The 20,273-nt window shown below is 44.7% G+C and overlaps 1 protein-coding gene across 1 annotated transcript in view; it reads right to left on the reverse strand.

Annotated features, from left to right (window-relative positions):
- RGS9 (regulator of G protein signaling 9) overlaps positions 1-20,273 on the reverse strand; it is a 714,724-nt gene that overhangs the window by 180,887 nt on the left and 513,564 nt on the right. Inside the window, exons 14-15 of the mRNA XM_085617281.1 lie at positions 15,910-15,997; positions 2,282-2,420 (exon numbers count right to left, since the gene is read on the reverse strand). Coding sequence (XP_085473407.1) covers positions 2,282-2,420; positions 15,910-15,997 — 227 coding nt within the window. The remainder of the gene's footprint in view (positions 1-2,281; positions 2,421-15,909; positions 15,998-20,273) is intronic.

Here is a 20,273-nt window from a genome sequence, read left to right on the forward strand (position 1 = left end):
GCATTTACTAAACCGTACAAAGTAATTTTGCATGGTTTAGTAAATACAAAGTAATGCAACGCTGTCCATAGCCCTGCAGTAAGTTACTCTGCATCAAGTAGTCGTTACATGGATGGGGCATGGGTGTTCCCATACATCGACCCATGGATTTTGATGCGCACCCAGATTTACAAAGACTTGTAAACCTGGATTTGTGACAAAATGGCTCACCTACTCGACAAAACGGAGAAATATCTTTAGTTCCCCTCGTCACTTCCACGTTCTATGTGTGTAGCTCACATGGAAAGAGAAAGAGGTATACGCTCCTTAGGATTGTTTTTGTGGAGGAAAGGATCCGTTCCCGCACAAAAACAATCCTACCCAGAACGCATGCACCCTTGCACCAGTTGCAAGGGTGCCTGCGTTGGTGCTATGCAGCACACAGTGCACCGGCTCAAGGTGAGAGCAGAAATGCTCCATATCTTTGCGAATATGGAGAATTTCTGGGGACCTGCCAACCTCGAACAAGATTTCATCGTGTGATGGGACGGGACCAGGAGGTAGTGGAGCCTGGGGAGTGGGCAGGAACCTCAGCCTGTTGACTCTGCTGCCATGAAAGTGCTTTGAAGGGGGGATGGCCATTGAGAGGGGGCATAGCTTTCTGCTGCCCAAGGTCTGTGATCCACTCTAAAGCCCCCCCCCCCCCACCGAGACAAGCATTAGCAAAGCCAATAGGTCTCAGCAATCCAATATGTATTGGCATTGTCAATGTTATTGTATTTTAGATATGTGTTATTCATCCCTAGTAACTAGAAGGCTTTGCCCTGCCCTCCGAGAGGCCTGTAGTGATACCAGCCATGCTAAATCTCATGTTGTTTGGAGGAAGGGTGATGTGGCGAAGAGCCTGAAGGCAGTCTCCATCTTCAGGTTAGTCATTCATTGCATTCGTAGCCCCAGGTAGAGGCAGAAAAGCAGCATTTGGCGGTTAGAATAGTAGAGACCAGATTGTCTAACTGTCAGCTAAGGAGGTTGAGCCCTGTTCACACAAGGTGCACTCAGTAAAGGCAGCAAGAAACAACTGCTGGCTTAGCCAGTACAAAGAACTGAAGCCCTCGGGCACAGGGACAGGAAGGGAAGCCAAGGGACCCCAGGAAGTGACCCGCCACACAAGAATGTACGGCCCGGGTGACTGGCGCTGGTAAATTGCACTACGGAACCTACTGCAGGAAGGAGTTTGGTCAGACTAAGCCCACCCGTGAAAATACAACATGCCAACAGAGACCCAATTCATGGAGTTCACAGTGGTCGAGTCACAAAGGAGTTGTGATTTAACACCAGAGCAGCTGACTTTGGAACTGCAGAACCAAGTTTGAGCCCTGGCATTAACTCAACATCCTGTGATTATTGGCAAATCAGTTAATCACCCTGTGCCTGAATCTGAACTTGTGTAATGTAATCAGGTGCTCATGTAAAGAGCTGTAACGTCCTGTCAAAAAAAAAAAACAAGACTGGACTGCATGTTTGCACCAGTTGTGAAGCACAGCGTGAGTGGATGTGAGGACGGCAAGCTGTCCAACTCTAAAGCTTACATTGCCGCTTCTGAGTATGGCGGCACCCCACGTACTGAGTCACCACAATGATGGACGAAGGGGGCAAGCAGAGATGAGGGAAGGGGCGGAGGTAGGGAACAGCCGCCCTGTGAAAACAGCATCTGACATTTAATCTCAGTCTTTGAATGCTGAGCAAATGTGATGAGATAAGAACTGAAGAGGGCTCTTAAAACAAAGAAAAAAGAAGTTCCTAAAACAGTCATTAAATGATACCCATGGTAAAATGGGGAGAAAGTATAGGAGAGTGACAATGGAGCCAGCAAATGGGAAGACTGTAGGCGGGCTGAAGTTCAGAAATTATATACAACGTGTGTCTCTTTCTAGACAGTGCATGCGCTGTCTAGAGCCGAAACCTAAAAACACAAAAGAGGCTTCTAAGGATGCAGCTGATGTCCCAGGGAGATTGTGCAATCCCAATGGGCATTAGCTATGCTCAGCCTCCAGACTAGGTAAGTTGGAAACACTCTCTGCAGTGGTTTCTAACTGACATTGTCTTCCACTGTGTGATATCAGCTCTTCACCGGAGGACCGTGTGAAACACGGTCGCATCATGTGAGTTGGCAGGCATGTTACTGATGTCTCCCTTTCATGCAACGCAGTTAAGCAAGTTACTCTGCTGTGTCACATTGTGTGAAATAATAGTAAATATGCCCCTTGGTCTGTTATGCATAAAGAGTAAGTGTACAACAGACCTTCTTCATCAGCATATAGATGTGGGTCTGAGCAGCGTCAAGAACGTAGCGGTGCGGGTGTTTTAGGCCCTTCACTGTGATGTCCATGGTTTTGCCGTCAATGTTGATCCAGCGCCTTGCCCCGGGAGCCAGGAAGAGTCTGAAATGAGAGACACAGGAAGCTTGACGCAGCACAATCCACATCATCGATAAACCTTTTGCTGTGCATGAGCCCACACCCAGCCCACTTGAGCTCGGCGCGTTAGGGTGGTTCTGTGTGACAATGGCCTTGGGGAAATGTATCCACCTAGAAACTGTGCAACCGGCTTACAGAAAAAGGTATTTGAGAGGATGTGGCACATTACTTTAAATTGAAAGTATACAGCAATTCATTTTTAAGACATTGATCCAGCGCAAAAAACCCTGGCTACGGGGAAAATAACCTGTACTGGTATCCTCCCTGCGTCACAGACCCAACGTCACACTAGCTCATTCACACATGCAGTCATTGGTGGGGCCCATAACACCAACACTCACACGTTACTTCCACAGCAGTCTGCACACACAGGAGGGATGAATAATTCAAGCGCCGGACATGTGAGGGGAACACCTTATAACCTATAGGGAAGGAAAAGTTATTTACATAATATACATTTACACCCTATCACCTACAGATCCTTAATCCTAAACATCAAGGCACTCCTCCCACTTCAGTCAATGGACCAAATTAGTTGAATTGGTTGATGGTGATTGTCAAGATCAGCTTAACCTCACTACAACAATATATTGAATTGCATAATTAATTGACTCTAAAAGAATTACGAACACCTGAAATCATTTAAAAGATTTTATGTACTTCATTTGCATAAAGGAAATTATCATTTATTCTCTCACTATTAATTTTCACTTGAGCATTGCCATTTATTCAGGACATAAATTAAGAAACTGTTTAATAAAAGTCATGAAGAGAAAATGTAGGTTTGCATTCATTTCATTATTCTCAAAATGGTTAAAAATCAAACCTTGGTCATGTAACTGACAGAGGATTCCAAAATGAAGGATCAGTGAACCATAGTTAAAAACATGCATTTAATTCTAAAGATTTCCTACACTAAAACCTTCCTACCCAGCACTAAAACCCCAACTACTTAATTAACCCTTGACCTCCTCGACGACTTCTCTCACCCAGGCTATGTTATTTATTTATTTTTCTATTTTATTTATCCAATTCTCTATTTAAAATTAAGCAAAAGCAGCATGCAATGCACAATGTACACTACAACATAGACATGCACTATTACACGATTTAAATGCGCAAAATAGATTAAACATGCGTTTTACATTGTTAATTAATATGTTAATCAAACCTGTTAATGCAGAGCATTTCCCTCATCTAATGTGTGTGTTTGGTTAATACACAGCAAACAAAATTAATATATTACTTTGTTATGGGGGGGGTGATTGGTCTGAACGTGGTACACACAAAACCTTCTCTACTCTGCTCCATCAACATCTTTACCAAAGGAAGTGTTAGCATTTTTTCAGGCCTTAAAAGAAAACCGTTTGGACACAAATTTTATTGCAACAAAACAGCTCCTACAGGACAGTGTGACGCAATTCCTTGCCATGGAAGGAACTTATTTCAGTTTCCATTTGTCTAGCAAAATCTGTCTCACAAATGGACATTACTGCAAGGAAACACAATTCATCCGGATGCACCCTGCAATGAAAAGCTTTGAATAAAACTTTCAGTGATGAGGTTAAATCCATAAAGATATGCTTATGTGTGGAGATTATAGTGGATGCTGTTTAACACAACTCGGGTGCTGTCAGAGGGTCTATGTCTCTATAAATCAGAAACTGGCAGTTGAATATAAAGCAGATAAAAGTGGCAAGGAGCGAAAGAGAGAGAATTATAGAAACTCTGTGATCCCGACCGCGAAGTTAAAGTCTGTGACGAGCCAGGAGAAAGGTGCAAACTAAACAGGGTCGGATAATTCTGATCGATTCTTTATACCTTTCCAATAACTGTCCCATGTTTGAGGTTATATTAATTTTTGAATCTTTTCAATGAGGCTTTATTTGCTCTTCTATTTCTTTTTTCCTCGTTTCCCCTCTTATTCAGCATCCATCTTTCCCCTTCTCCTTAGAGTTTACTTGTTCTATTTCTCCTTTTCTCTCGTAATAAATAAAAATTCTCATTTATTTAGAATATTTGCCAATTTTTATGATGATAGGAATTTCTTAGATTGTATGTTGTTACAGATTTCATAGCATATTGTCTTTACATTTTTATGTATTTATTCAGATTACAGCAGCTTGAACACATTGTTGTGTTATTTATATTTAATATAGCGCACAACTTACCCAGGGGCATCTCGGCGCTGTTGCGGAAACAGGGATCGAAGAGGAGGAGAGGAGATCAGAATAGGTGGGATTTGAGAAGTTTCCTAAATTTGCAGTAGTTCGGACATGTGCGGACATGGAGCGGGAGCTTGTTCCAGTAGTAGAGTCAGACAAATGCGAGGAACATACAATAAGGCTTTATCACAAGATCTTAGGCAACGGCCTGGGGTGTATGTTTTCATTTTTTGTTGCAGATATAAGGGGCCTTTCCTTTTTAGGGCATTATAGGTAAGGCAGCAGATCTTAAAACAGGATCTTTTCTTCACTGGCAGCCAGTGCAGTTCCCTCAGCAACAGAGCCAAGGTCGTGCCGTAAGGGCAATTCAGAACAAGTCTGGCTGCAGTGTTTTGAACTACCTGGAGTTTGGCAACTAGGATCTCATTAACATCCACTAGGAGGGCGTTGCCGTAGTCCAACCTGCTTATTACTAAGGCTTGGACTAGAGTGTTACGGCCAGAGGTTGGAAGGTAGGGGAATATTCTGCGCAGAAGGCGCATGTTATGATAGCATACTCTGGAGGTGGCCAAGATGTGCTCTTTCATCGTTAGTGCTTGGTCTATTTTCCGGCCAAGGTTTTTTACTACTTGTTTGATCACAGGAATGGAGCCCAGTTGATGAGGTCACCAATCATCTGTCCAAATTGGGGAAGCTTTCCCAAACAGCATGATCTCTGTCTTGCATTTAATTGGAGATAATTCCTGTTCATCCAATCAGAGATGGCTAGCATGCCCAGGGTGAAAAGTTTTTTTGCTGCTATCAGGTCAGAGTCAAATGTAAACGTCAACTGGGTGTCATCCGTATATGAGATTATTTCAAGGCCAAAACACTTGGCGATCCTGGCAAGGGGAGCCATATAGACGTTAAATAGAGTAGGGCTCAAGCAGGAGCCCTGGGGAACACCCTTGTCCAGGATTGTCTTACTAGAAGAATATGGGCACATGATGACAGTTTGGTGTCTATCTTTCATAACATAATGGAGCCATTTTAGTGCACGGCCTTGTATGCCGATCTCTCGCAGCCTTTCCAGCAGCCTCGTGTGAGAGTCTGTATCAAAGGCTGCTGAGAGATCTAACAGCACAAGCATTACTGGGTTACCTGCGTGCAGCTACGGCGCAGGGACTCAGTCACGGCCAGGAGCGCCGTTTCCGTGCTATGGCCTGGTCGAAAGCCAGATTGGGAGGACTCTAGGATTTGGGTGGTTTCTAGATAGGTAACTAGTTGGTAGTTGATTAGACTTTCAAACTGATTAGACTTTCAAACTGTTTGCCCGGAAGAGGTAGCAAAGATATAGGCCAGTAATTGGCAAGGGGTTTTTGGTCCAGGGTGGGTGTTTTTAGGATAGGACATACACATGCCATCTTCCACTCACAGGGAATGGAGCCTGTTTTCAACGAGCAGTTAAAGATCTCTAGGATCATCGGGGCAAGGTAGTTGGCTAGCAGAGACATTATTTTGGGGGGGGGAGGCAGATGTCCAAAGGGAAGCCTGACTTAGCTGTTGTTAGAGAGAAACACATTTCCTCCAGGGTGAATGGTGCAAAACTGCCCAAGATGTAGGGTGACTCCTTCAGCTGATCCCCATCAGGAGTAGTAGTCCTTACCCCAGACAAAGAAGGGAGGTAACATTTTGCATAGATGTGGGAGATTTTCCCCTAAAAAAATTGCCCAGTGAGTCACACAGTTTCTGGGATTCAGGGTGGGGGGTAGTAAAGTCGTGAACTATATTAAAAAGAACTTTAGGGGAGTTGCAAGCCTGTTCAATTTGATTAATGATAGAATTACGCCTTGCAAGTTTATTATTAGGATGATAGCAAGACAGGGCTTGTTTATAAAGGTCCCTATCTTGAGGCTTTTTGCTTGTACGCCAGTGCCTCTCTAGGTTCTTACACCTTGGTTTTTCTAGTTTTAGCTCGGAGGAGAACCAGGGGGCCAAAGGTCGGTGTTTGGAGGGGCAGTGGTTTTTATAGGGGACTGTATCATCCAGGGCTTTGGTTAGGGGGGTGTTGAAGTACTCCAGTAGGTTAGTGACCTCTGGATTGTTTTGCGGCAGGCTGAGGTGGAAAACTTCCCTAAAAGCCTCAGGAGTAAGTCGATGCTATGGTCTGTAGGCATGTGGAGCCGGTCTACTATCACTGTTTGTGATGGAAGGATGCAGAGACTGAATGTGAAAAGTAATTAAGAAATGATCTGTCCAAGTGAGGGGAGTTGTTACCATACATTCTAGAAGTTCAGTGTTAGAGAACAGCAGGTCCAGTGAGTGGCCCGCTATGTGCATGGGGCCTCTGACTCGTTGGGAGAGTCCTAGTGTTTCCAGGTCCGCTAATGGCTTAGTGACTTCGAAATTAGTGTGGTCTTCTCCATGGTAATTGAAGTCACCTAGGAGTAAGAATGTATTTGAGGCTAAGACGTGGGTGGCTAATTCTTCCACCAGCTGTTGGCTGAAATTAGACTTGGGTCCTGGAGGGCAATAGATCAGCGCTCCGTTCCAGGTATTGGTAGCGGAGAGATTTAATTTAAAAATACCCCTCTCTAAGGAATCAGAGATAGTGGTCGTAATCCATGTTACATTAATTGTATTTTTGAAGGCTATGGAAATGCCACCACCTAGTTTTGGTCCTCTGTGAAGTTTAATCAGTTTGAAGTTATCAGGAATGGCTAGCGCAACAGCTGTAAGGTTGGATGGATTCAGTCACGTTTCCGCGCCCGGCCCGTCATCGGCTTTTATGGCCGAGTGTACTAGTACACTAACCGCCCCCCTGCCGGAAGTGGGTCCAAAGGCTTTCTCCGCGCAATCAGCTACTGATGCTGCAGCGGACCGGAAAGCGATGGCACCTAGAGTTGAGCTTGAGAAAAGAAGTGGATGTGCAATGATTAAAACAGTAAGTAAGACACACATCACCGGACACACCCTGAACCACATCTTCTCCTCCAGCGATGAGGTTAAAGTCAGCCACATCACTGCACTCACAAGGACTGACTACTCCATTGTACACTCCCACATAACAGGGCCACCAACCACCCCTACATCGTCTAGCAACACCCCAAGCTGCTGCTGGAAGAAAGTTAGAGAAACAGAATGGCTCAACGCCTTCCAACTAAACAATCCAGACTCAACCAACAAACTAATCAATGGCACAAACAACTTCAAAAACTAGATCATCACCTGCACCAATACCCTGGTGCCACTGAAAAACACCAAACCCAAAAGATCCAACAAACAATCTAGCTGGTACAACACTGACCTCAGAGAATACAAGTGAGTTTGTAAACATTTAGTAAGGAAATAGAGAACCACCTGAGGAACGACTGCAAGAAACACCTAAGAGGCCTCTCTTAGACACTATCACAATCAAGTAAAAGAGACCAAAAAAAAAGCCCTGACCATAAGAATCAAATCTAGTTCCAACAACCGCAAGGAACTTTTCGCCATTGTCAAGGAATTCACCAACCAAACAGCCACAATCCAAACCATAACCCCTACACAAGACCTCTGCAACAACCTCTCAGACTTTCTCCACAAAAATAATCACCAAGATATACAGCAACTTCAAACCCTAGCCACCCCAACATCAATCTTTTTAGCCTGCTAACCTCCTCAACTACAGACTACAAAATGACAGCATGGAACCCTCTATCCATTGAGGGCAGTGCAGCATTAGTGAAGAAAGTCCACTCAGGGGGGCCCACAGACCATACCTACAACTTGTGAAGAGCCACAATCAGCACTGCACTAATTCTTCCATCATTAATACCTAACTGAAGATAGCCACCTTCCCAGACAGCTGTAAACACGCCAAAGTCACCGCCCTCCTCAAAAAATCTTCAGCGGATCCCAAAGTACTCAGCAACAACCAACACATATCGGCAACTTTGCTCCCCTTCCCAGCCAAAGTCATTGAGAAGATGATCAACAGCAACTCTCCCACCACTTAGACAACCACAAACTCCTGGACAACTCACAATCAGATTTCTGAAACAACCACAGCACCGAAACAGCCCTCATCACTGACACAGATGACATACGCACCATCCTTGACCATGGGAAGACCGCCAGCCCTCATCCTCCACAAACTCTCCGCCACTTTCAACACCATCTCCCACACACTTATCATCAGACTACGCACAGCTGGAAGACAGGGACCAGCACTCAAATGGATGGCTTCCTTCCTTTCCAGAAGAACACAAAGAGTCAGGCTGTCGCAGTTCACTTCAGAACCCAAAGACCTCATCCGCAGACTCTCACAGGGATCATAACTCAGCCCCACACTCTTCAACATGTACATGATTCCTCTGGCAAACATCAGCAGATACCATGGAATCAACATCATCTCCTGTGCCAATGAAACCCAGCTCATTCTTTCCCTCTCAGATGACACCGTCACCACCAAGACAAACTTCAAACAATGCACGACCAGTGTGGACAATTGGATGAAAGGAAACTACCTGAAGCTCAACACTGACAAAACTAAAGTGCTGATCTTTGGGAATAAGAGCTCACATTGGGACTCCACCTAGTGGCCCAACAATCTTGTACCCAAGCCCACTCCAACCAACCATGCTCGGAACCTAGGCCTTACCCTGAACACCAACCTCACCATTAAGTACCAAGTCAATGCTGTCGCCTCCTCTTGCTTCTACATCCTCCACCTGTTATGCAAAATCTTCAAGTGGCTCCCACTGGACACCAGACGTACCATCATGCAGACCCTAATCACAAACAGATTGGACTATGGCAACGCACTCTACGCAGGCATCTGAACCCATCTCCTTCATAGACTTCAAACCATACAAACTGCCACTGCCAGACTCGTCCGTGACCTCACGCATCGAACCCACACATCACCACTTCTCAGAAAGCTCCACTGGACCCCCATCCAGAAGCGCTGCCCGTTCCAACTTCTCACATGCATTCAAGTCACTACACAACACGGGACCTGCATACCTCAGTCACTAGCTTCACTCCCACCAAACCACCAGGCAACTTTCCTCAGTATCACTCTCACTTGCACACACACCCCGCATCCACAGAATCAGACCGGGAGGTTGATTGTTCTCCTACCAAGCCGGCAAATCTGGAATGACCTACCCTAACACACCAGGGCCTCCTCCTCACCACTTAAATTCTGCAAGAATCTGAAGATCTGGTATTCAATAAGTCTTTTTGCGGGACCACTGAGACTGCCTGTATTCAGGCCCAGCCTCACCATACGCCTACATTCACCTACTCAGTGCCTGGATACTTTCATGGGTGATAAGTAGGGGTGGTCGAAATATTCCATTTCGCTGGCAGAACTGGTGGAATTTCAGCAACTTTATGGTACTCTTGTAACACGGAGGTCCGACCAAAGTCTGTCAATCACCATGTGGTGGATTTTTTCTCGCAAGCAGCTCCAGGAAGATAAATTGGCAAGCCAGATTTGACATCCCCTAGTGTGATTTCCAGTCACCAAGAGGAAACCCAATAAGATTTTTCTGATGACGGCAGTCGTGACTGTTCACGGTCAGAAGACTGCCGCTCCAGTAGGAAAACTACTTGAGCGCCAGCAAAATCAACTCGAGGAAATGCGCTCTCTGGTGTGCAGCATGGTACCACTTACACTGTTTTTTCAGCGCAGAATGCACTGAATTGATACAAATGCTAGTGCAACACAAAATACATGAAATCTACGAGTAGAAAAGAACTGATCCCATAAAAATTTAACCTTGTTTGATATTGTACAACTGAGGTGTCTTTGGAGATTGAAAGAGAAACGTATGAGGTTTAGTTTGACAACTGGACAGCAGCTCTGGAGCTCAAGTGGAACTTTTTCTCATACTTTCAACAACTGTGCAGATTAAAATGGAACAGCGATACAGGTAGGTGTGAAGTATAATGCAGCATCACAGGCAAGCAGGAGCAAAGGATAGAAGAAAGAAGATGCTCCTGAAGATTGATATACAGACCAGAGAGTCAAAGCAGTGCAGAGAGACCGAGAGTGTTCCAATCCAGTGACGACAATGATCTGGAGTGGGATGGAATACAAGAAGGGGTGATGGGAAACAGATGCCTTGATGGGCTGAGAGTAGATGGTGAGACGGGTTCAGGGATGGGGGGCGCAGGGCCATGAACGCATTTGTAATTAATGGAGGATTTGAAATGAATATCGTAAGTGTAATGGTTGTAAATGAAGCAAAATGAGAAAGGCACCTATGTGGACAGTTGGTGACGGTCTGAGAATAAGGCAGATAAAGGAGATGAATATGGGTTGAACATCAGAAGGAAAATACTAAGGGAGGACAAGAAGATAATACAAGCAATTGTCCACAGGAGAAAAGATAAATGTGAGAGTTCAACAATCTTGGAATAGTGAGAAAGGGGGTACTAGACAGATCTTCCAGACATTGCACTGCTCAGTGCAATAGAAGCGGGTGATTATAGACTAAGAGTGAGGGATCAAGGATAGCTCCAGGTCCTGAGTGACATGAAGAAGGCAGGAAGACACAGGGGGAAAAGAATACAAATTAGAGAAAGCATATGCATGTAGTAAGGACATATGAAAGAACAGGATTTCACGCATTGAGGTAGTGCGAATGTGAAGAAACCCAAAAGCTGATTGCACATATCAACTCAAAGATAGTGGTATGAGGTTTAGAATCGAAAGATTAGAAGGAGATCCAGGTCCAAGAATAATTAAATAGAAATGGATATGAAGAAGGATAAAATGGAAGATGGATTACCCTCTCTGTCAAACTGAAGGGTCATCAGCCTCATTTGGAGTCAGGCTGTGCTTCAGTATGTCTACAGCAGAAACTGCTGTGTCTCTGCCATCGACGTACACCTCCAAAGGCCCAACAGAGTAATGGCCATTGGAGGTTTTGAAATTGTGTCTACCTGCTCTATTTTGAGTGGGCGGACAAAAGGCAAGTTTTCATTGTGTAAGGGGCAGTGAAAACTGCAAAATGACGACACGTCATGGGAGGAAACTCCCATGAGCGGGTCATTAATTTTGTTTTTGAAAAATACAATTTGAAAGTTTTACTTATGACTGCATAATGATGCCACCTGTCAAACTTTCAATAAATGTACAGGAAGAACTGTGATAACGTTTCCTTGAAATGCTGGAGATGTCTGCTAGGCTGATGGACACCTGTACCTTTGGTAGGTGGAGTACCCCCGTAATCCCTTCACCAAACACAAAATCTGGTCCTAAGTCTCATGAGTGTGGGTGTTCCACTGAAGACACTTCAGTACATTCAAAAGGTCTAGGATTTTATCAGGGAAACTTCAGTTGAATTCCCGGCAATAGAAGGTCTGCCATTCTTTATTTTACATTATTTCAGCACTAATCTTCATTCGAGGACTGTTTGCCGGAACTTATCTCTCCTGCAATCTGCTCTCCAACTTTCCTGAAGGTTTTCACCACTCATGCCTTTCTCCTGATGTTAGAAAGGAAAGACTGGTCCCTGTGTCAATAGTAGAGGCTCTTCAGAGTGTGCCCACTAACAGCACCATCACCCACCTAAAGGTTCACAAAGACCTGTATAGGAGCAACATGGGGTCATCGGACCCACTACTGCATGTGGATGGACATGCTTTTCTTGAGCTCTCACAGACAAATTGAAATGGAATCCCCTATTTTTTATCACACGTAGGCCTGCGTATGGAACAAAGTACCATTCCATACAGAGTGCTATGATCAATCCATAACTTCACAGTGTATCAAGAAAGTGACCTGGGAACCCTAGATAATTGTACGCTTCCACATGAGCACCTCTCTAGGTTAGAGGGTACTTCATAAAAGACAGAGGGTGAGATGTTTATGTTTTGTTACAGAAGTCCTATATTGTAGAGTGTACATTATATTTTGATTCACACACGGAATTCACATTCCCAGCTTTGGCAACTTTCACTTCTGAAACAAATGTCATCCTGAATCATGAATTTCATAATCTCCTTCGTCTCCCAGAACCATTATGAAATGTGTATTTTCTCAGTAAGTGGAAAGGGCATGCCTGGATGTGGGTCCCTTGATCACTATGCCACAGGAATCAAGCTATACTCAACTGATGGGTGCTTATCAGAGTGAAACCATTCTTGATTGTTTCAGTTCAAGGAGCGCCTGGCCCGGCAGTTTGGACTGGACTGTTCCCATGAGGAGCAGGGTAAAGGCTGACTTGCATATGGCTGGGTCCAAACTGAGGTGGTCTTGTGAGCAAAATAATGATTTGGGATGCTAACCCGAGAGGTTACCAGTGGTTAGATAAATTTCAAGTATTCCTCCCATCATCTTCTTCTGTGCTCAAAGATGAAAATAATCAAATGATAAAAACTTGCAGGTGTGCAAATAGATATATGTGAGCATGTGCATGTTACCATCCCATTCACAATGCAACAAACCTGCACACAAAGAGCATTTATTTATTTTAAAGGTTTTATATAGCGCTTGCTCGACCCGAGGGTATCAGAGCGCTTTACAGGAGTGTGGGTATAATACAGGATTTACATAACATAAGATTCAAAACTGGATAAAATACAGAAAACAAATGAAAAAAAATACATTTTACATGTGTCAGAGTGGTAAGAAAGAACTATCTACATAAATAAAAAGGGTACGGGAAATCAATATTATTAAACAGTGACAAGAGATGGAGGAAGGCTGGATGGTAGGAGGGAGATGGGAGGATAGGAGTGAAAAGGGGGAGGAAAGCTTGGACTAAGGAAGGGGAGGAAGTAACTGAAAGGAAGGGAGTATGGAAGCAGGTGGGAAAGAAAAAGGCGTGGGCGGGGAGGGGAAAGGAGGTGGAAGGGAGAGAGTAGAAAAGGAGTAAAATGAGAGGCTTAAGGACCCCAATATTTGTCGAGCATGTGCAGTTTGAGGTCTTTTTTAAAGCTGATGTAAGAGAGGTTACAATGCAGGTCTTTAGGGAGGGCATTCCAGATGTTGGGGGTGTTTCCGGAGAAAGAGCGAGATTGTGTGGATCTCTTTTTTAACAGAGGTGGAACAAGGAGGAGGGCGTTGGTACTTCTCAACGGTCGGGAGCAGCCTGCTTTGATGAGTTTGTTAGTGAGATACAGAGGGGCATTTTGATGGAGGGCTTTGTGCGTAATGCTTGCAATCTTGTAGGAGGATCTGCCTTTAATGGGTAACCATTTGAGGGTTATGAGGGCTGGGAAGATGTGGTTAAAACGTTTGCAGTCTGTGATGAGTCTGCCCGCTGGGTTGAGCACCGATTTGAGAGGGGTAAGGTGAACTTTGGGAGTACCAGAGAGGATAGCGTTACCATAGTCTATTCTCGAGAGGACTAGAGATTGGACAACCGATTTAAAGTCATCCGCTGGAATAAAGGGGTTAATTTTCTTTAGATGACGGAGAGAGAAGAGTGCTCTTTTGGCCGAGTTTTTTATGTGGTCCTGAAGGGCTAGGCTAGTGTCGAAGGTGATACCAAGAGATTTAACTGAGTTGGAAAGGGAGAGCAGAGGGCATTAAGGTCAGAGATCCATGTTTGGATAGGAAGAGGATTATTTTTAAGGAGAGAAGAGAATGATTCCTGTTTTTTTAGGGTGGAGTTTAAGATGATTGGAGTGGAACCAGGATTGGATTTTTGCCAGGGTGTTGTTAAGGTGCAGAACATCAGAGTGGGATCTAATCGTAAAGTAAAGTTGGGTGTCGTTAGCATAGAGGTGGTAGTTTATTCCAGCTTGTTTTAGAATGAGGGTACGGGGTTCCATAAAGAGGTTAAAGAGAGAGGGAGAGAGAATAGAACCCTGGGTGACACCAAGGGAGACAGGTGTGGGGTTTGAGAGGCAGTTGTAGGTTTTGATTTTTTTGTGTTCTGTGTTGGATGTAGGAGGAGAACCATTTGAGGACAGGACCGTTGAGGCCAAAGCGAACATTGAGCGTGTTAAGTAATGCAGGGTGGTTAACAGTATTAAATGCTGCAGAGAGGTCAAGGAGAATAAGTAGGCAGGTCTCACCATTATCTAGGGAGTGGTGGATGTCATCAGCAATGCTAGCATGGCAGTTTTAGTACTGCATCCTTTTCGGAAGCCAGATTGTAAGGAGTCAGGTAGGTTAAAGGTGTCAATGTGTTTGTCCAGTTGTAGCAGGGCACATTTTTCAAGGGCTTTAGAAAGCGGGGGAGGTTGGAGATCGGGCGGAGATTATTAAGGTCGTTGGGGTCGGCGTTGGGAATTTGAAGAATGGGAGTGATTTGTCAGAGTTGGTAGGGAGGCAGGGACACATCCAGTGGTAAGGGAGGAGTTGATGATAGTGGTCCAATTAGGGGCATTAATGTGCTTAAGCTCCTGGACAAGGTTGGAAGGGAGAGGGTCTTTGGTGTGTGAGGACGGTTTGAGTTTAGAGATGATGTTCTAGAGTTCGAGCTCTGTTACAGGGTGAAAATTGTGCCAGGAGCCGTTGTTTTTAAGCTGTGAATTAGAAAGGCTGTTATCCGAAGAGGTAGTGGTAAGAGGGTGGGAGGAGGAGTCGGGGGGAGAGTTAATAGGGAGGCAGGTTTAGAGGAGGAGTCGGCGGAGAATAGGGGATAAGGAGGGATCTGAGATATAAAGAAGGATTGGTCTATTTTGGCTATTTTTTCAGGGAAGAAGTTAGCAATTTCTTCGCATCTAACAGTGGTGGCCGTCAATTTAGGGGGGCGGAGGAAGTTTGGTTTCTAACTATGTTGAACAGCTCTCTGGGTCTATTTTTGGCATGATCGAGTTGTGTGCGGGAGTAGGAAGCTTTTTCCATGAAAATGTGTTGTAAGTAGCTCTAGTGGATCTGAGGAGGGCAAGATGGGCAGGTGAAGGGTGTTGTCTCCATGTTCTTTCAGTTAGTCTAAGTGCACGTCTTTCGTTGTTGAGATTGGAATTGAACCACAATTTGGACGGAATGTTTCTTAGAGTTTTCAGTTTGGACGGGACAATTTGGTCTAAAACATCAGTGACAGTTTTGTTGAAATGCTCAGTGAGTTTTTTTACCATTTTGGGAGAGAGGGGTGAGAAGAAATTGTGTTTGGAGTTTAGACTCAAGTTCGCCATGGGGGATACGATTAATATTTCTGGTCCATTTTGTGGATTTGATGTTATTGGTGGGGGGGGGGGAGCAGTGGAGGCGATTGAGAACAGGATGAGGTAATGGTCAGACCAGCATCAAAGAAGTAATCCATCTGACATCTTTCTACAGAAATGAGATGTTGGAAGCAGTTACCAGTGGTAAGACATTGTAAGGCATGCATGAAACACACAGTCTGTGTGAGACTCACTTATAAATTTCTTCTGCTTTCTCCTTGACCTTGGACTGGTCGCCATATTTGAGATCTTCGCATGCTTCCCAGAAGCCCATGTTTTCACCTAATTAAGCAATACAAAGCAATGTCATATGAGTATTTGCCAGCAAATGATATATAACGCCAGTACAGAAAGAGCAGAAAACAGATCCGTATCCACATCAGTGCTATTCTACTTTAAACATTATTATTACTTTTGTAGTGTGTGTGAAATTTCCTGCAACATTTACAGTCCTGGGTATTATTTTGAAATTGTGATGCATAGATTATTCTTGTCACTTGTGTCACTAACTTAATAGACGTCATGCTGAGTAGTTTTGGCCAATCTTGTGCATTTTGACAAATTGGTTTGGGTCTTTTTTTGACAAACCTTGTGCTTATCCTTATGTCTCCTGAATACTTAGACAATGAGGACATTTTAGGAATGTCAGGACTATCAACTCTGTACATTTTGTTGCCTAGGTGCAATTGCGTCTATTCTCACACTTTCTGCAACAACCCATGCTTACGTGTAGTGGTGTTTGTCTCACTGTGCTTAAACCATGCCTTCACAGACCCCTCAATCAACACATCCCACATAAGCCGAACTACAGCCTGCATCCTTTCAAACATGCACTCTGAAGGCTTCCCCTCTTCATCTGGGGAGTTACTGCTAAATGAATAATATAAATTAAGCAACTACTTACTCCTACATGCAGACAGTGCTAAGCCTCGGAAGCAGTAGGAAAACTCTACAAATCCCGAGGGAATACAGTATTATGTGACAGTAACCAGTGGTCATTCTCCGCACTGTCGTAGCTCTCAGACTATGATGATGTGTCCATTTCTAGCCCTAACTTTACTAAATTGTTTTCTGATTTTGAACCAATCACTTCTGCCAGTCAATTCTTTATATTTAATCTTTTCTTTGACGAAAGCCATGACTTTATTGCTGAGCCTCTCTAGACAAGTCTTACTTGTCATCTTGTGTTCCAGAAGCAAACTGTGGCTGAATATTAACATTTTCTCTACTCGGTTTGTACCAGGTGGAAAGCTGAAAAGCAGAGATGTTAGTCTCAAGGCTCATGTGAGTTGGAAATATGGTTTTAAGCTCGCTATTCTTAATTTGAGGAGTTACTTATATTACCTTCAAATTAGTTTAACTTAGATTTTACCCCAGAATGAATATAAGTAATTGGAATATTGGGCTATGGGAGAGAGAGGTCAGTCTTCGTGTGAGCCAAGACTGATCTCCCACAAGGCCCAAACAATCGACCCAGTCTGTTAATATTGTTTCTGCAACGAATCCTTCGCTCAAACGTGAGAGAATGTATCGATCAACGCTTTCCTCTGTGACACAGTGTGTGATTTTTGACCAACAGCAAAACAAACAATAGTACAGTTAGGATACAAAAAAATTAAAGGTCAAAAGAAATTAGTTTAAAAGATAGAACATTATTTATACAAATCAAGTCAAACGCTAGGGAAATAGTGGTCAAAATGATGCTGTGTGGATACTGTAGAAGTACCAAGAAAGTCACAAATGAAAAGGGCCAAAAAAGTTTCCGTTAATTTGATGTAAAGCTCGAATTCAAATCAAAGGCTCAAACCCGCCTGGCTTGCCCATTGCAGCAGTGTAGCGCTCACATCAAGCTAGCTCGATGGCTTGATGGAGCGGGTCGCAGCGTTGGGGCTCCAGCTCAAAAGAGTTGGACAGCAGAGTTACATCAAAGGCTTTGAGCAGTGGTACTGCTGGAGAGTTGAGAATTTGTTTTCACCCTGATGGTGAGGGAAAAATGGAGAGTCCGATATAGACCCGTCTCAGCACCTGCTTTTAAGAACTAATGGGGCTGGGCACCGGCAGGGCCTGGCCCACTTAAAGCCCTGCATGACAGTAATTCAAATTCTTCAGGGTAAGGTGCAAACAGGGCCGGACTGGGAACCGAAACCAGCCCTGGCAAACTGCTCGGCCGGCCCCCCTGGGAGAAGGAGGGGGGTGCGGCGAGCGGTTTGCCAGGGCCAGTTGCCGCCGATTTTGTTACGGGGGACGATATTGCCAGTCCCCAGTAACAAAAACGGCACCCAGGGGCCCAAAACCAGCCCCCACCCTGGCGGCCCACCGGGGAAACGCCGGGTGTCCACTAAGGCCAGTCCGGCCCTGGGTGCAAAATCCACTTTATAAGTTGCAGGTGCGTGATGCGTGGTTGCACTGCCGCCATACTTCACAACCCGTCTGATTTCAGTGGTGAGCTACTTGCGCTTAAGTAGCACCACCAGTTAGCGATTGATGCGTGCAATCCTGTTGCTGAAACTTTATTTGCGCGCATTTTCTTTTTCTTACTGTGAGATCGATAAGTTCCCGTGATGTGGTCATGCAAATAAGCACGTAAAATGCTACCTCTTTCTGATCATAGAATATTGATCAGAAGCACTTTCCATTTAGCAGTTTGTCTGAGCAGAGGTGTTTCTTGGCTCGCTTAGCACCCAGGCTCCGCATGGCAAGTTTAATCCAGGGAAGACATCATCTTCCAGCGGAAACTCTCTTCTCAGCCTGAAAACCCCTGGGCTTCTTAGACAAAGACCCTCTAACGGACAAGCTATGGTCTGTAGATGGTTTTAAGTGTCCTTACAGATCTCCGGGGCAGAGCCTGGCACAGAGTGCTGGAGGCATACACTCAAGAGAGAGACGAAAAACACTGGTTTCAAGGGCTCTGGCACAGTCAAGAGTTCTTCAGTGCAGCAAGAAGGGAACTCTAGGTCCCTGGATATGTGCCCTTCTGAACCGGACCAAACACTCTACGTGACACCTCATCAATGAGATGAATAGCAAGAGTGACGTGAACGGTATTATTACAACTCCTTCCAGAATCCTGATTTTGGTGAAAGAGGAACTCTGCGATTGCTGCTAAATAAAGCTGCAGTGTGTTTTTCCTTCCAGCGTTTTTCCATATAAAACCTTTTAGGATTCATGTGGGCTGAAGCATGCCACCTCAAAACATAGAAATAATATACATTATTCCCATGGGATATTCCTTACTAAAGTGTAAAATTCGGAATGATGCGGTAATACAGCACCAGCTACATGTCGCACCCCACTGTATCAGTATTACAGCACGAAAAGACTATCCTTATTAAGAGATTGACAGTCTTTATCTGGGACCCCATGGGCAGGCAGGCGGTGCTGCAGCGGTGTCACGACGGCAAGTATGTTAGGCTCATAGGAGAGCCTATTCAAAATACGGCAGCTGTGAGAGAGCCTGCTGCAAGTATATGCACTGAGTGTCAACCACCATGTCGTGCATGCCTCACACTGCACGCACAAAAGTGCAATTGTTGGGGGGCACAACATGTGCCCCCCTGCATGCACTCTCCATTAGCAGATTCACCCGGGGCCCTGTTCGGGCCCCCTTACCTGCATTTCTGCCACCCCTTTCATGGCAGGTTCCCCGCCATGAAATGGGCGTTGAAAATGCAAATAGTAATATGCTTGGTGGTGTCAGCATCGGCACCGCCAGCATATTCAGTCTCCTTTCTGCACCGCCATGGAATCCTCCCGCTGGAGGTGGCAGTCTCGTAGCAGCCCCACAGCCACCATCGTAATACGGTAGTCTTTTAGCGGCCACACCGCCACCATCGTAATATGGCAGTCGGACCACCGGGGTGGTGGTGGTCGGACTGCCGTGCTCATAATAAACCCCTAAGGGAGTTCAAATTTGCCCCTTGGTGCTAAAGAAAGCACTGTTAGGCAGTCATTCCGCAAAAAAGCATATTGTATTATGGCACATTATTGGACAATACAACTGATTATAATCCTGTTTGGCAACACATAGTGTTCAGGAGAATGGAGAGGCAGGTTAAAGGGTGCGTGGAAGGAGATTAGATACATTTTGAATACAAGAAGGATTGAAAATTACACACTCAGAAGAATCTCACTAGAGTACTGCACTTAGGAGGACTGGGTGTATTATTTGTGTATGCCATCTTATATTTTGTGCTTGTATGTAATTGCTCCTTTTTTCATAAAAGCAAGTATTTGAAAGGACATTCATTTATTGGTGCTAATGAACGTATTTTGAGTTGTGAGCATGTGTCCATCCCCTGCATTTACCCCCCACCCTTCAAGAAGCCTTAGACTTTTCCACCCTCCCTACTACTGAGAGTCAAGAGCTGAAGGGATGCTTGGCCCTGTTGCTCAGGCCCCATACTAAGTTGGGCTCCAGGACATCAGAAGTAAAACTCCCACACTTGGGCTATGTAGCTCCTGCTTGCCCCATGGCCCTCTGAAAGGGGTTCTGAATGTTAGTTATGGCTGTCTCAGGACAACTCTACTCATCACTTATTTTGCTTGTAGTAAATTCTTA

Source organism: Triturus cristatus, chromosome 7 (genome assembly GCF_964204655.1).
Source record: "Triturus cristatus chromosome 7, aTriCri1.1, whole genome shotgun sequence".
In the NCBI taxonomy this organism is placed as follows: domain Eukaryota; kingdom Metazoa; phylum Chordata; class Amphibia; order Caudata; family Salamandridae; genus Triturus; species Triturus cristatus.